Source organism: Melanotaenia boesemani, chromosome 16, assembly GCF_017639745.1.
Source record: "Melanotaenia boesemani isolate fMelBoe1 chromosome 16, fMelBoe1.pri, whole genome shotgun sequence".
NCBI lineage: Eukaryota > Metazoa > Chordata > Actinopteri > Atheriniformes > Melanotaeniidae > Melanotaenia > Melanotaenia boesemani.
Window position 1 is genome coordinate 17,123,477 of NC_055697.1, and position 13,364 is coordinate 17,136,840.

Genomic DNA, 13,364 nt, shown 5'->3' on the forward strand with positions numbered 1-13,364 from the left:
AACTTGCCCTTGGGTAGCAATGGGGAAGTGTGCAAGCTTTGCTAACTTTTCTACATCATCGTTGCAAATGTTTTCTGCCTCAGTTGGTTTTTTACCACACTTCCCACATCTGCACCTATTAACACAGGACTAAACAGAAAGATATACAAACAATGAATAACATGGAGATGATTACAATCTGTAGCGTTGCATAACAGCATGCAAACAGCGTTTTTACTAAATGGTACATTGCGCTGTTCACCTTCATTTTCTTAACCTGATTCTGGCTTGAACATGTGCAGTTGGGATGGACATGCTTTTCATGTGTTTGTTTATGAATTTTAATGGCTTCCTGATCAGCAACAGAAGTTGTGAGCTTTTAAAAAATCACCATTGTCCATCTTTCACCATCTCGCTAAGTCTCTAAAAATTCAACCAATAAATAGAGACTTGTGCAAAATTTATTAATTTTCTGGAGGACGGCTACCCCAGGAGAAATCTCCAATATTAAATGAGTGGAAATGATTATGCCAGGCCCACCTAAATTAAAAAGACTTTAATACAGTATACTGGTATGAAAGCAACAGCTAAAGCAAAGAGATACAAACCTTGACTTGACTGCAAAAGACCTATTTTAATCTTCTTTCTCAGACTTCTGTCTCTCCATCGAGGTGAGCTTTAGTGTGGTTTGTTGAGGTGCAGAGATACTGCAGCAGCTCACATCAATGCAAAAGTAAGACATGAAATTTAACTGGAAGGTTTCTAAATATTCTAAAAAGGTGCTCAACAGATGCTGCACATTTTGCAGGCTCAGTTTGGTGCAAAGTTATTTGGAAAAGATAAAAATGCCTGTGAATTACAATAAGTACCTCATTATACCTTCCTATTGTAGCTTCTTTATCTGTCAGCAAGATTAAATAAAATCTACCATGTGTCAAACGTCATGTGCAGACATGAATCACTGGTTAATTAAGAAATCGTTCTACTCTGGTGTTGATTCAGATTATTTTAATGACATTGAATTAGGTGTGAATTGACTCTGAGTAGCCTGGTTTGCAGGCACAAATAAAAATTGCATTTGCACTGACTCATATTGTATTATTTGAAAAATATGTGTGAACTTCACATGTATTTAGAAAGAACTAAACAGGAATAATGAGGTGTATCAAATGTAAGACGTGTAAGATGATATACAAGATGTATAATCTAATATATAATAACCGACCAAGTTCTGAAGAAATAGTATACACATACAACATAAAACAGAATGATACGGAGGAATGGAGAGATGGCATCTCAGGGTTTTGAGTGTTGATGTAGGAATGTTTGGCACAGTCTTTTGTCAAGAGTAAGTAAATATTGTCAGTACAGCTTTAATAGGTTTGCATCAGCTTGTTAGACTGAGGACAGAGTATTAAAAGTGACATAACCTTTGTGAATAAGTTGTTTTGCAGACTATGTGTGACTTTGTTAATTGACTGGGAATAACTTCCTAACTAAGAGAGGCCAAAACAAATGGGCACAGGGTGAACACAGCCTGTTATAATTGATTCATTTATTGGTTAGCCAATTAATCTGACTGATTACTTTGGTACTTTGAAATAAGTGTCAACCAATCTATTCAAATTTTCAGATGATTAAATCAAACATTTAATTTGCAAACTTTCCGGAGTGGCATGATGGAACAATTTTAAATAGTGCATTTTAAATAGATGCACTGCAGACATAATGGACTACTTAGATTCAGACATAAAGTTTCAGACATAAGGTGTTTTTTAAATCTAACAAGGAGGAAAATGAGACTAGAGATCACACAGGTGTTCATCAAGCAGCGTTGTAAACATCAAATGCAACTTCAAATTTACTTCACACAGCCCAGATAAAAGTTTCAGCTTGGAAAAAAAACTATTAGAGTTATATAACATATCATTCACAGAGACAGTAAATTATGGAAAAACATTGTAGTGTAACTCTCCTCTTCTATCACTTTCTGTAGCAAAATGGCAAATACTGCAGATACACTGAGAGAGTCGTGAGAGAGTAAGCGAGACTTACAGACAGCATGCACCACAGACACAGAGAGACAGATGGGATGAGAGAAGCAGAGAAACAGAAAAACACATCATGTTTCAGACAAAGGGGTTTAGAAATGGCAAAAAGTTGAGATAGAAAATAATAAGGAGTCATGCTGAAAGGGGGAGAAGTATTAAAGACAGAGCGAGGGTGCGTTAGGCATGAAAAGATGTAAGTACGTTAAAAAGAAATAAAATTTTAAAAATATTGTACTTAGGAGTAAATGTGACAAAACTGGAATGAAACTTGGAACCACACGCATATAGATTTGAAGTGGACAATGGAGTGAACCCAGCATTGCTGACAGCAGTAGAGCTTAAGGATGGAGAGGGCGGATTCACAGCCCATCGACGGACTAAGTGAGAGGTACTAGACTAGGAAGATTTACAGGAGAGGTACTGATAGGTCACTGGAAAGAAGGGGTGAAAGTCCTTCATTGTTTTAATCAGACAGGCTTACATGAAGTTGTATAACATAGAAGATGTTTGATGGAGTTGTGTATAAAGCTTGACTTTTGTTTTTATTGCTTTTGTATTGATCAGAGTAATAAAAGTCACAGGAATGTCAGGAAAAAGGAAGATACATTCTGTAGCTTAGTGTGTCATGGGGACCATCTTAACACTGGCATTGGGGAACTGGAGGCTTTTTTTGGAAAATATATTCATGTAGTTTTGAAGTAACCTCAGGTAGCATCATTTTACACAAAAACAATTAGACCAATCTAATTATATTTGCAAAATGAAAGTTCTTTACTTTTAAAGGAAAAATCTGTCTTCAAAGCACAAACAAGCTTTAACCCGACAGCCCTGAGCCCTCACAGACTTACTGCAAACGTCTGTGAGCATGAACGCTGGCACTGAAAATAAGTTTGTCCAGCTCTGCTGCGCTGCTGTATCGATCCTCTGGGAAATGGAGAACAAGACCGAAAGTTCCACCTCATCAACCTCACTTCCTCTGTCTTCACCCAGTCACTGAGCTGAAACACAGTACTGGTCCATGAATGCACGTCTGAAACCATCTTAGGTTGAGTCTCTCATTCTCTCACACTCTCTTACCAGTTCTCACATCAGTGGGCATCACATTTTAGCTTTTACAACTCAATGCAGTACAATGTTATGATGACAGAAAGCAATACCCCACACAGTGTGTGCAAAATGTCACTTTTCCACACAGCAGCACACTCATATACTGAATATAAACAAAGCACAAACAAGACAACCTTAATGCTAGTTTGGATGTCAGAGGACATAAATGCCCATGAAATAGGGAGTGAGTTCACTTCATAGTTTGCTTGGTGAACTGAAACATGGCCTGAGTACAAATATTTTTGGTAAGTCTGTTTCCATTATGACATTGTGTTTTATATTTGCGTACAGCTTCTGTTTGTGTATGAATGTAGACAAAGACCATAGCAATGATTCATATCTCTGCAGTGTTATAGACAGAACTTTTCCAAGGTCATATAAAATACTGTGTGCGTGTTGTTTCACACTCAGGATGAGCTTTGGCTTGTGTAAGGGGTTTTCTCTATGAGACGAAAGCACGGCTGACAGCGGCAGAGGATTAGCTCTCACCAAAGCAACACCTACAAAAAAAGTGTGTGTGCCTCATCTTTTTTTAAGGCTTTGCGTTGCATGTGTGCGATGTTTGGCATATGGAATGTGTCACCATAAACCAACAACAGATTTCTCTATTCTTAATACAGCTGGATGTAGCTAATAGGCTGCCTTATCTATACTGAACATCTGCCTCATCTGCGGCTGCAGGTCATTTCAAACAGTGGAGACACCACAGTCGATCCAGACTGGCTGCTATAATTGGAGTCGTGCAGGACGAGAACAGCAGAGATATAATGAGATAAGCTGGCAAAACATGTTCACAGCTTACAGTATGTTGTATTAAGCCAATTCAGTTAGCTAGCTAGCAAACAGGGACACAAGTGGGCACCATATAGAACTGAAGCAGACAGATGAACACTAAATCCCCAAGTGCATCTGTTAACTCAAGCTCTCTTAAAAACTAATGGAAAAGTTGAAAAAAAAAGAAGTAAAAATTAGAAAAGGAACATAAGGCCGTAAGCCAGCGGGAGCTGAACTATTTTTTCTGATCTTTTTGTTGTGTGAAAATCTGTAAAGACTATGCTGCTCCCAGCTTGCACCCACAGAGCAGCAAATAAGAGATCAAGTCACAAACAAGTGTTGAAGCAGGAGTTGGTTAACTTTCATGTTTGTACTATTCAAACATTTGGATGCAGCAATTATTTCATTAACAGTTTGTGTTCAAGATTTTTCAATACAGCTATTTTTTTTGTTTTTTTCTTTTTTGTTTGTTTGCTTTTTAGTTTTTTGTTGTTTTTGTTTTTTTTTGTTTGTTTGTTTGTTTGTTTTTTGCCTGAGACAGAATTTTAAACAATCCCCTTAAGGTGTTCCTTTAATATCCTGTTCAAAAGAAGGCAAGCAAAGTAGGTCACAGTAAGCTTGACTTTACCTAAAAATTCAGATCAGCTCGTCTTTGAGTTGAGGTAGATATTTGTGTGAGTTGTTCCTGAGTATGGGGCACATCAGTGTGTGGACAACCACTGTGCACATTAACATTATGCCTCTGACGACAGCTGCTCCCGGCATGCAAGCATTGTAATAATAATTAAAAAAGCTGCATAAAACAGGATAGGACACTAATTAATTACTTGAAGACCACAAGAGAAAACAAAGCAACCTGTAAAGTGCAGTTTACATGATGTCAAGTGTCAGCTTGGTTATACGCTATGTCTGACCAGGGACACTGTTGGTGCTTTAACTGCCCCTATAATATCACTGATGTTTAGATCGTTCACTCAGATTGCTTGGTTTTGCTTCTAGGGTGCTTTTTAGTCACATCATTTCTATCTTTGACCTGCCTTCATGTGTGCTTTTAGATATTCACCTTTGTAATTACTAACCATTTTAACTCATATACACATAAACATTAAATGCTTACAGAGAGAAAGGGCAGTAACAAGAGTGTGAGACTTTGTTGCTTTGTGCAAATGTGGAAATACAGACCTGCTAATAGACATGGCTTTCTGGATGCATGTGTTTTGTCATTGCTGGAGTATCTGAGTGCGCATGTGCATCCTCTCGCTGCTTAAGGCAAGGTGAAAGGCAAATTGAGGACTGCTGCTGGTTATCTCTCCTCTGACATCTCCTCTGTCAAGCTGGGGCAAAAACACACACAAGCTTAAGCCTTTGGCTTTTCAAATCTCCCCCAAAGGTACCTGTCCCAGGCTACCCTCACACCTTTTTCACAAAAATCACACATACAGATATACACATACACACCCTGTGCTGGCCATAGCTTTGACGTCAGGAACACTGGCACACAGACTAATATGGTCTTAATAAGATATATATAAGATGCATATTGTCAGGTTGCTTTATCCGACTGCTGCAAAAAGGAAAATTATGTCATCCATAATTTATGATAAAAAATAATGAAGTTTTGACTGAACCCTTTTTTCTAGCTTAGGTGATAATAGGATCCTGATGCTGCTGGTTTTCAACAGCTGTAATACTTCTGTTTGTATTTTAACAAAAATTAGTTTGTAAGAGTAAATTAGGCAAAACTCACAACCTTTGATGTAAGTTGTATGATTTCAGAGATGTCAGATTCTGCCCCCTTAACAGTTAAAGGGAGGCAAAAACTGATTCTATTGTGCTTTCTGTTAATGGGTCAGTGTTTGTGCTTTAATTAAGCTCAGAGGGAAAAACTTGAAGCCAACTAAAATAAAAACAAACAATTCCTAAAATGGAAACTTCAGTCTGCTGCCAAAAGTGATGTATGACTATAGACTATATTATAATACCTTTACAGCTTAAATAAACATGTTTAAATTTGGAACAAAATTTGATCTCACTTATTTGTCCCTTTATGATTACAGTTGGGGGGCAGAAAGTTTTTTTTAAAGGATTTTTTTTTCTTCTTCTTTTTTTAAATTTTAAGACTGAAAATGATGGATTATCATGGGTGGGGCTGTTTTGGCTGACAGGTGAGTTACCCAGCAGCTATGAATAATGTGCTTGGGTTCACGCTCTGATTCATCTCTTGTAAATGACTTCTGGCTACAAACCCTAATTGGCAGTGGCTGAATGCTGAACTCAGGGCTTTAACACAGCAGTTCACAAAGCAACGGGTGGCATGACGATGGTTACAACAGCATTTTTTTTCTTCGGCTGATTGCTGTAATGTGAAAAAAAAAACACTTTTTCAAACCTTCTCTTTTTTAAGAAATACATACTGCCTAGTATATTTATTTATTTTCAATAAAGGAGAATCTTTGAGGCGTTTTCTAACTTAACAAATGATTAATTTGGGCATCATGAGATCACACAAGACCTCTTATGTGCATTGAACTTTGCCTCATGGACTCAGCGCTGTAAGTTCACACCTAAAACAAACCAAAATGTTTGTGAAAATTCAACTTTACTGCAACAAAGTCAGACTATAAAAGTTCACATTACAAATAAATGAAAACAAGTGTTTGTTGCTCACAAACAATATTTGTCTAGCTGTCTAACAAACTCCCAGTTCTCACGTAAGTGTCTTTCTCTTTCAATAAATGTGACTGTGTAATGATATAAGGGCAAATGGCTTTTTACTTCTCCAGACTCAGTTTAATAAGCCACCATTAAATAACTTTATTATAAGAAATTAAGTATAATTAAAGCCGCAAGCGGCATCCATCGGGTCCGAGCGTCCTGGACCCCGCCACCCGTCTCATACACCTTTTCCTAGCATGGTAGGTAACCTGGTAACATGGTAGGTAACATGGTAAAACACCAAGCTGAGAATCTGAAATGTTGATATACCTAGTTAGCATTCTTTGCAATGAATAGCGTTTGGTCCCCAACTTGTCAGGAAGGTCCCCACCAAGTTTGGAGTCGGTCGCACGAATCCCCTCAGACTTGTTCGTTCGAATACGATGTGTGTAAAGTGCAAAAAATGGCAAAAAAATGGCCGCACACGCCAAGATGGCGGGCACCCCGTTTCCATGGCAGCAGGTGTTTCATTGACTTTTTTGCTCGACTCAGGGTGGTACACGTGTGTGCTGAGTTTCGTGTTCCTATGTCGAAGTAGACTTTTGGGACTCCATTCATTTGGGGATTTTTGGGGTGTCTAGGTGGCGCTGTTGAGCCAATTTTGTATTGAAGTGTATGCGGACCTTAGAATATTGCGATTTTCACCGGGCTTGACGTGTGTGCCAAGTTTCACAACTTTTCATGGGTGTTTAGGGGGTCAAATTTGGCCTCAAAGCGCTTAGAAGGAGGAGGAGGAGGAGACTAAACATTTGGAAAACAATAGGGTCCTTCCATACTTCGTATGGCTCGGACCCTAATAAATTAGAATTAACAACTTGTATCACCCATACTGATATTTACACACTTGCCTGTCTATTATTAGTTGAATATAAGTACATCTGTAAAGCTGAGTTCTGCTGATCCTACACTGACATACAGGCAAGTGTAAACAACTAAACTGACACACTTTATCTGTGTAAGTTGCCTCCACATACACACACATGCAGCATGCTAAGGTGACCTTCACATCCTAACAAACACCTCCTGTGGTTATAGAGCCAAATGCACTCTCACAGCCCCGTCTGTCACACTCTCTCCTCTTCATATATCTTACATCCCATATATGTGACCTTAGGACAGATTATTGCATTAGTCTCTTAAAAGCCCCTGTACACTCTCAGACCATTACCTTTATATACCCCACCCCCTGCTCCTACTGTTTTTCTTGGCTCTGACATCTTTTCTATAACTTTTACCTTTTGCATCCTTTACCTTGTACTTGCTTTTGCCTGCTTTTTGCCTTAATTAATTGAAGTCTTTTCATTACATGATCTAATATAGTTTTATAACAAGTTAAATAAACCTTGAGTACTACATTTGTTGCAGTGTACAGTAAAATATTGAAATGACAACATTGTCTTGCAAAGTCACTTGAATGTCACCTGGTTAATCTTTCTCATTTCTCAATGAATGCATTTAGAACATTTACTAAACTGAACAATCAAAACCTCCTTTCAGAGAAGCTGTACTGAAACCACTGAACTCAAAATAGAAGCAACACAATCGAAATTATTGCGGTTGTCATCGCTGACATGCTTATTAAAAAACCTGTGATCATAGAAGTAAAATTGAGTTTATCTGCATGAACATGTTTATAAAAATGACCTGGTAACATAAAATCCCTCCCAGTGGAAGAATTTCTAAGACAGTTCATAATATCAGCTTTGTGGAAGACATGATCCAAGTTAAACGTATATTTTAAATGTAAACTTATTCCAAATGTAAAGTTATTCATTTAATTTTTCCCCAAATAATTGTAGAAATAACATCCCAGTTCCACTAAAGAGGAGAGCTTTAGTAAAAATTAGCTGGAATTTTAAAACAAAAATCGCTCTTGGGGATATTACTTCGCATCCCTAATATTTTTTTTAATTCATTTTGATTTATGAAAGAGCTCATTTTTAAAAAAAACTTTAACTTTTAATATGGTAAATCTAATCATTTTTCCTAAGAGCCACCTTCCTACTTACTCACTGCTTCCCTGATAAAGCAATGATACAATTTTAAAATGTCCAAAGAAACACACTGTGTATAAAAGTTCAATCCTAAATGCATGCAAAATACTAAAGCTTGAATATATAGCAGATTTACTACACAGTGAACCATGTTGTTTCCATGGTAACAGAGCAGTGAGAGGGCATTTTATAAATAACATGACAAATAAAAGTGGAGGAAAAAGCAGCTGTAAACTGTGATTTATAACATTATGCAGAACTAAATTTAAATGCAACTCAGGTCTTCTAATGACATTATAAACCTTCTTCACTGCTTTTACAGAGAAGTGAAATTTTAGTCAATTAAGTAGCTGACTGAATAATATCTTCATAAACAGTTATGACTAATAATGTTCTTAGTGAATTTGGTCAGGCAGGTATAGCAAAACTGTGCTGCTGAGACGTTTATAATAAAGGGAGATGAGAGAGATTTAAATGTATACATTTTAGTTATCAAACAAAATGTTTGACTCAAGGAAAATATCAAATAACATAAAACAGAACATTCTCTCATTTTTGAAAACTCTAATCAACTGTAAACAGATTATATAATTAACCAATTTGTATTATTTTTGCATGTTTAAGGTATGAAGGATATGCTATCATTTTGCTTTAACCGCAGGGCTAAATCTTCGTCCTTCATGTCTAACGCCATTTAATTCTGCTTCTTTCATTTTATTGCCCTCCCACCCCTCCTCTGCTACCTGTCCCCTCACAGAAAACAATAAAAGCTACCAAAGTCTTTGCCCTCCCAATCTTCTGAGAGTCCAACTCGCTAGATGAGTCCTGACAGATCAGACAGGGTGTAGAGGCCACTATTTTAACAGCCATTACCAGGATAGGTGCTGACAGCTAGGTTGCCTGTGTATCCTCCCTTTTTCTCTCACTCTGTTGCAGCATTCAGACCATTTGCTCTATGTGTGTGTGTGTGTGTGTGTGTGTGTGTGTGTGTGTGTGTGTGTGTGTGTGTGTACAAATTAGAGCAAAGAATTTGAAGAAAATGGTGGAATTTGCTGTGTCATTTGTGCAATGCGTGTGCATGTTCATTTCTGTCTCAAATCGACAAACGCAGGAAAACATCTTATTTTCAGTTTGCGTGTCTGATATTGTTTTTCTCTCTCATCTGAGGTAAAGGAAGACGGGACTAAGGTCAGATGCAGGCAAAAACTATTCAGAACTACATCATGAAAGTAGAAAAAGCACCTCAAACTGGGAAGAGGAGCAATTACACACAGAGAAAAAAAAAGTTTCTGACATGAAAAGGCATTTGAGCCGGGATTTCTATTGTGACATGCGGGAAACTGAATAAGCATCCCTGACTGCTTGTTTAATATCATCTAAGTAATACTTTGCAAAGATCTCTGTGCAAAAATAGGCTTACTCGGTGTGTTGTATGATCTCAATCCAAGTTATCTCTTTGTTTTAATTAAATGTGGCTTCTTTGCATCACCGCTTGCTTTGTCTCATGGTGATAAAGCTAAAGAACAAAGCTGCAGTGCCTGTCATCATAAAAAAACAATCAGCAGCTCTAGATAAAAGCCAAATCCACAGTAAATACTGCAACTTAAACACACGGGTTTATGCTTCAATATCTCCTTTGTGTTAATTTGGGGCAGAGCCCGATAGCAGACACAATGGACAGCTATAATTATGAGGAGTACTGGTTAATTCTGCTCTTATAGCAGAGCTGTACGTTAGGGTAAAGGGGAATTCTTTTTAGAACATCAGGTAATGAAAAATAACAACAGTGCAAGCTTATAAAGTATATATCCACACATTTGTTTTACCAGTGAGGACTTTGTTTATTGTACTATAAAAATGGCATGAGACTTGGACTTACAGGTAAATGGGATTATTTCCCAGGGACCAGGTATGATAGAAACTGAATATCTTTCTCTGCGGTGGGCTTGATGTTCCCTGTAGAAAGAGAGTCATGTCTCGTCAGATCAGCAGAGACATAACAAGACTAACAAATTCTTTCTTCTGCTTTGTTTTCAGCCTAAAGCAACACCAGCAGTAAGTCACGAAGACAGACCGCTCTGGAAATAAGAAGAGACGAAGACAGAGATTACTGGGATAAACAACTTCGAAAAAGACTTATTTCAGAGTAGTGCTGAAAAACAGTGTGTGTATGCGTGTGCGTGTGTGTGTATGTATATGTATAGGTGTCCCTGGCATCTACGTGCGAATGTAAAGTATGTGTGTGCGTGTGTGTGTAAAATTGTGTGTTTTGATCCTTGAGATTTATTCAGCACCTTGTGTTTGATGAGTTTGACACCAACAAGCAACAGAAGACCTGCGGCTCAGTATTGCCTGTGTTAACCACAATCCTGAAACCGAACTGATGTCATTTAATTGCCCCAGAGTGGTAACAGTCACCACAATGATTGTCAGAGAACAGGTGTAATCATTACTCCGCACCTAGCAGTCCCCCAAGTGCTCTGGCAGTGATCCGAGTCTGGACACAGTCTTCTGTTTTTCTTTCATCTTTTTAATAAGCAGTGATGAGGATGATGGTGGCTCACGCATGGTTCACTTTCAGACCACTTGAGACTTACTCAGGCCCATACTTTCAAATCCAAGGACAAGTAAACTCCTAATGACCTCAGTCATTACTGACTGCATGAACTTCCATAACTTCAGCCAGAGTGTTATTATGTCTGGGTTGAATCTGGTGTTGTCTCTTAGTGTAGTGGATTGGTCCTTCCCAAATGGTGTGCTATTTTTTAACCCATCTTCAGAAATCCCACATAATCAAAACAAGTAGATAAAAGAGAAAAGCAGCAGAAACTTTCAGATTTGTGCTCTAAAGAGGGGTCTGAAATCCTGTAAAACATCTACTGTTGAAAACATTCCCATAGCACTAAATACTGATGTCAGATGTCTGCAGGTGACATTAAACTCTCTAAGTATGGCAACATGTAGATAATATTTATTTTTCTGTTGCTATGACCAGTAAAAGAAAAAAAAAGAAAAGAAAAAAACTTTTTAAACCATGTAGCATCCAATGTACAATAAAACTGGGGTGTAATTCAATGCATGCCAACGTTGCATTCACTTGCCTTTTTGGAGCTTATTCATTGCGCGCTTTGGTAATAGCGCTGCTTTCTAGTGATAGCTTCGTACTGCATTACAGCACATGCTTGCAACTGAAAAAAGGGGTCACCTTTTGAGCTGACTTATTAACATCCCATTCATTAGAAAAAAAAAACATTTTGTTACATAGATATAAGATCTGTCACTGCAGTGTAAGAGCCTCATGTAGTGTCTTCGAAATGTCTGTAAAACAAGTTTCAACGATGGTTTGTAGCACCATAAAATTAACTGACAGAAGATATGCTCTGACTGGCCCTGAGCAGCATTCTTCTGTGAAATGTGGGGAAAATGGGAAAAACACCCAGTTCTGAGCTCTCCTCTGTTTGTTGTTTTTGATTAAACACATTTCTTTTTCATCTTTTGTGCTGTAAACATTCAAATGTTTTTTATTTCTGCAAAGTTCATTTCACGATAAGAAGAAGAAACAACACAACCTGTTTAGGGAACAGGTTTTTCGTTAGCAGACATATAGCTGAGCAAGGTTTTTTTATGCAACCACACTGTAATAGTAACAACCATACAATGTGGGGTTGAAATTAAACAGTTTAATAAAGCAAAAACAAGTACTATGTGTAAATATGCAGTAGCTCCAGGTGAGATTGTGAAAAACAAGAGTTTTGTATTTATAGTGTTTATCTGCACTGAGCCACAGGTGAAAGCTAATTTTTTTTTATGAATATTACTTTAAAAAAAAAAAAAAAAAAACATCTAAGCTGGCATTGGAATGAGAATAAATTGAGTTTTGGTGTGTTGTGTGTGTCAGTGGATTGAGTTCAGTGAAAGCAAATTTATCCTTAAACAGAGAATTAATGATAATGGACCACAATCCAGCACATGGAAGACAGTAGATTGTCAAATTTATTGTCTGCTATGTAGTTAAAAAAAAGGGATTCTGATAATGTTGTCATGAAGAAAAGTACAATCACCAACAAAGACAGTCCCTTCTGAGAAACAACTGAAATGAGAAGAGTTGCAAGCTAGTGACTTAGAAACTTAGTCTACTGGATCTTTTTAAATGCTATAACAAAACCACAAAAACAAGAAGTTTTTTGGCATGTCTGATGTGCATCATGACTGTCAGGATGATATTTACACTGATTTCTTTCTCTCCTGTGATAGAGTATTCACAATAGAAACCATGTCTGTGCGAGTCAATATTGCAAGACGTGAAGAGGGCAACTGTGCACGAGTCGCATATTATAGCAGACGTTACATAATAAATGACAGAGATGTATCTATGGGTAGAAACTGTGTGATAAGATGCTTTGGTGGGTGTCTGTATGTCAAAATCTTCACTGCACTGGCAGTGGGAGACTCTTTGTTAGCTGTTTACTGTGAGCACATTTGTAAACACACCTGAGGATGGGTACAATAAAGATGACAACTATATTTTCTCTTGGAAAATTCACAACTGTGTTTTTTCTTTTTTGTGTGATGGAGACCTACAAGATGCTGCTAAGCCTTTTTTTTATTTTTATCTTTTAGCTTGTGGAGTCATTTCCTTATACTGCCCCTTAACCAAAGGACATGCTAAACAAAGAAGTATTAGCATAACAGAAGAGATAGATAAGATTATATATCATACTATAATTATCAAGGGTTTAAATAT

At 37.5% G+C, this 13,364-nt stretch overlaps 1 protein-coding gene across 6 annotated transcripts in view; it reads left to right on the top strand.

Moving 5' to 3' along the window:
- The window catches only part of zgc:171482 (zinc finger protein), a 63,899-nt gene extending 50,755 nt beyond the window's left edge, over nt 1–13,144 (top strand). For all 6 annotated transcript variants that reach the window (XM_042011134.1, XM_042011135.1, XM_042011133.1 and 3 more), the window contains one exon: nt 10,658–13,144. In XM_042011134.1, coding sequence (XP_041867068.1) covers nt 10,658–10,679 — 22 coding nt within the window. In that variant the 3' untranslated portion in view covers nt 10,680–13,144. The remainder of the gene's footprint in view (nt 1–10,657) is intronic.
- Nucleotides 13,145–13,364: the final 220 nt, after the last annotated feature.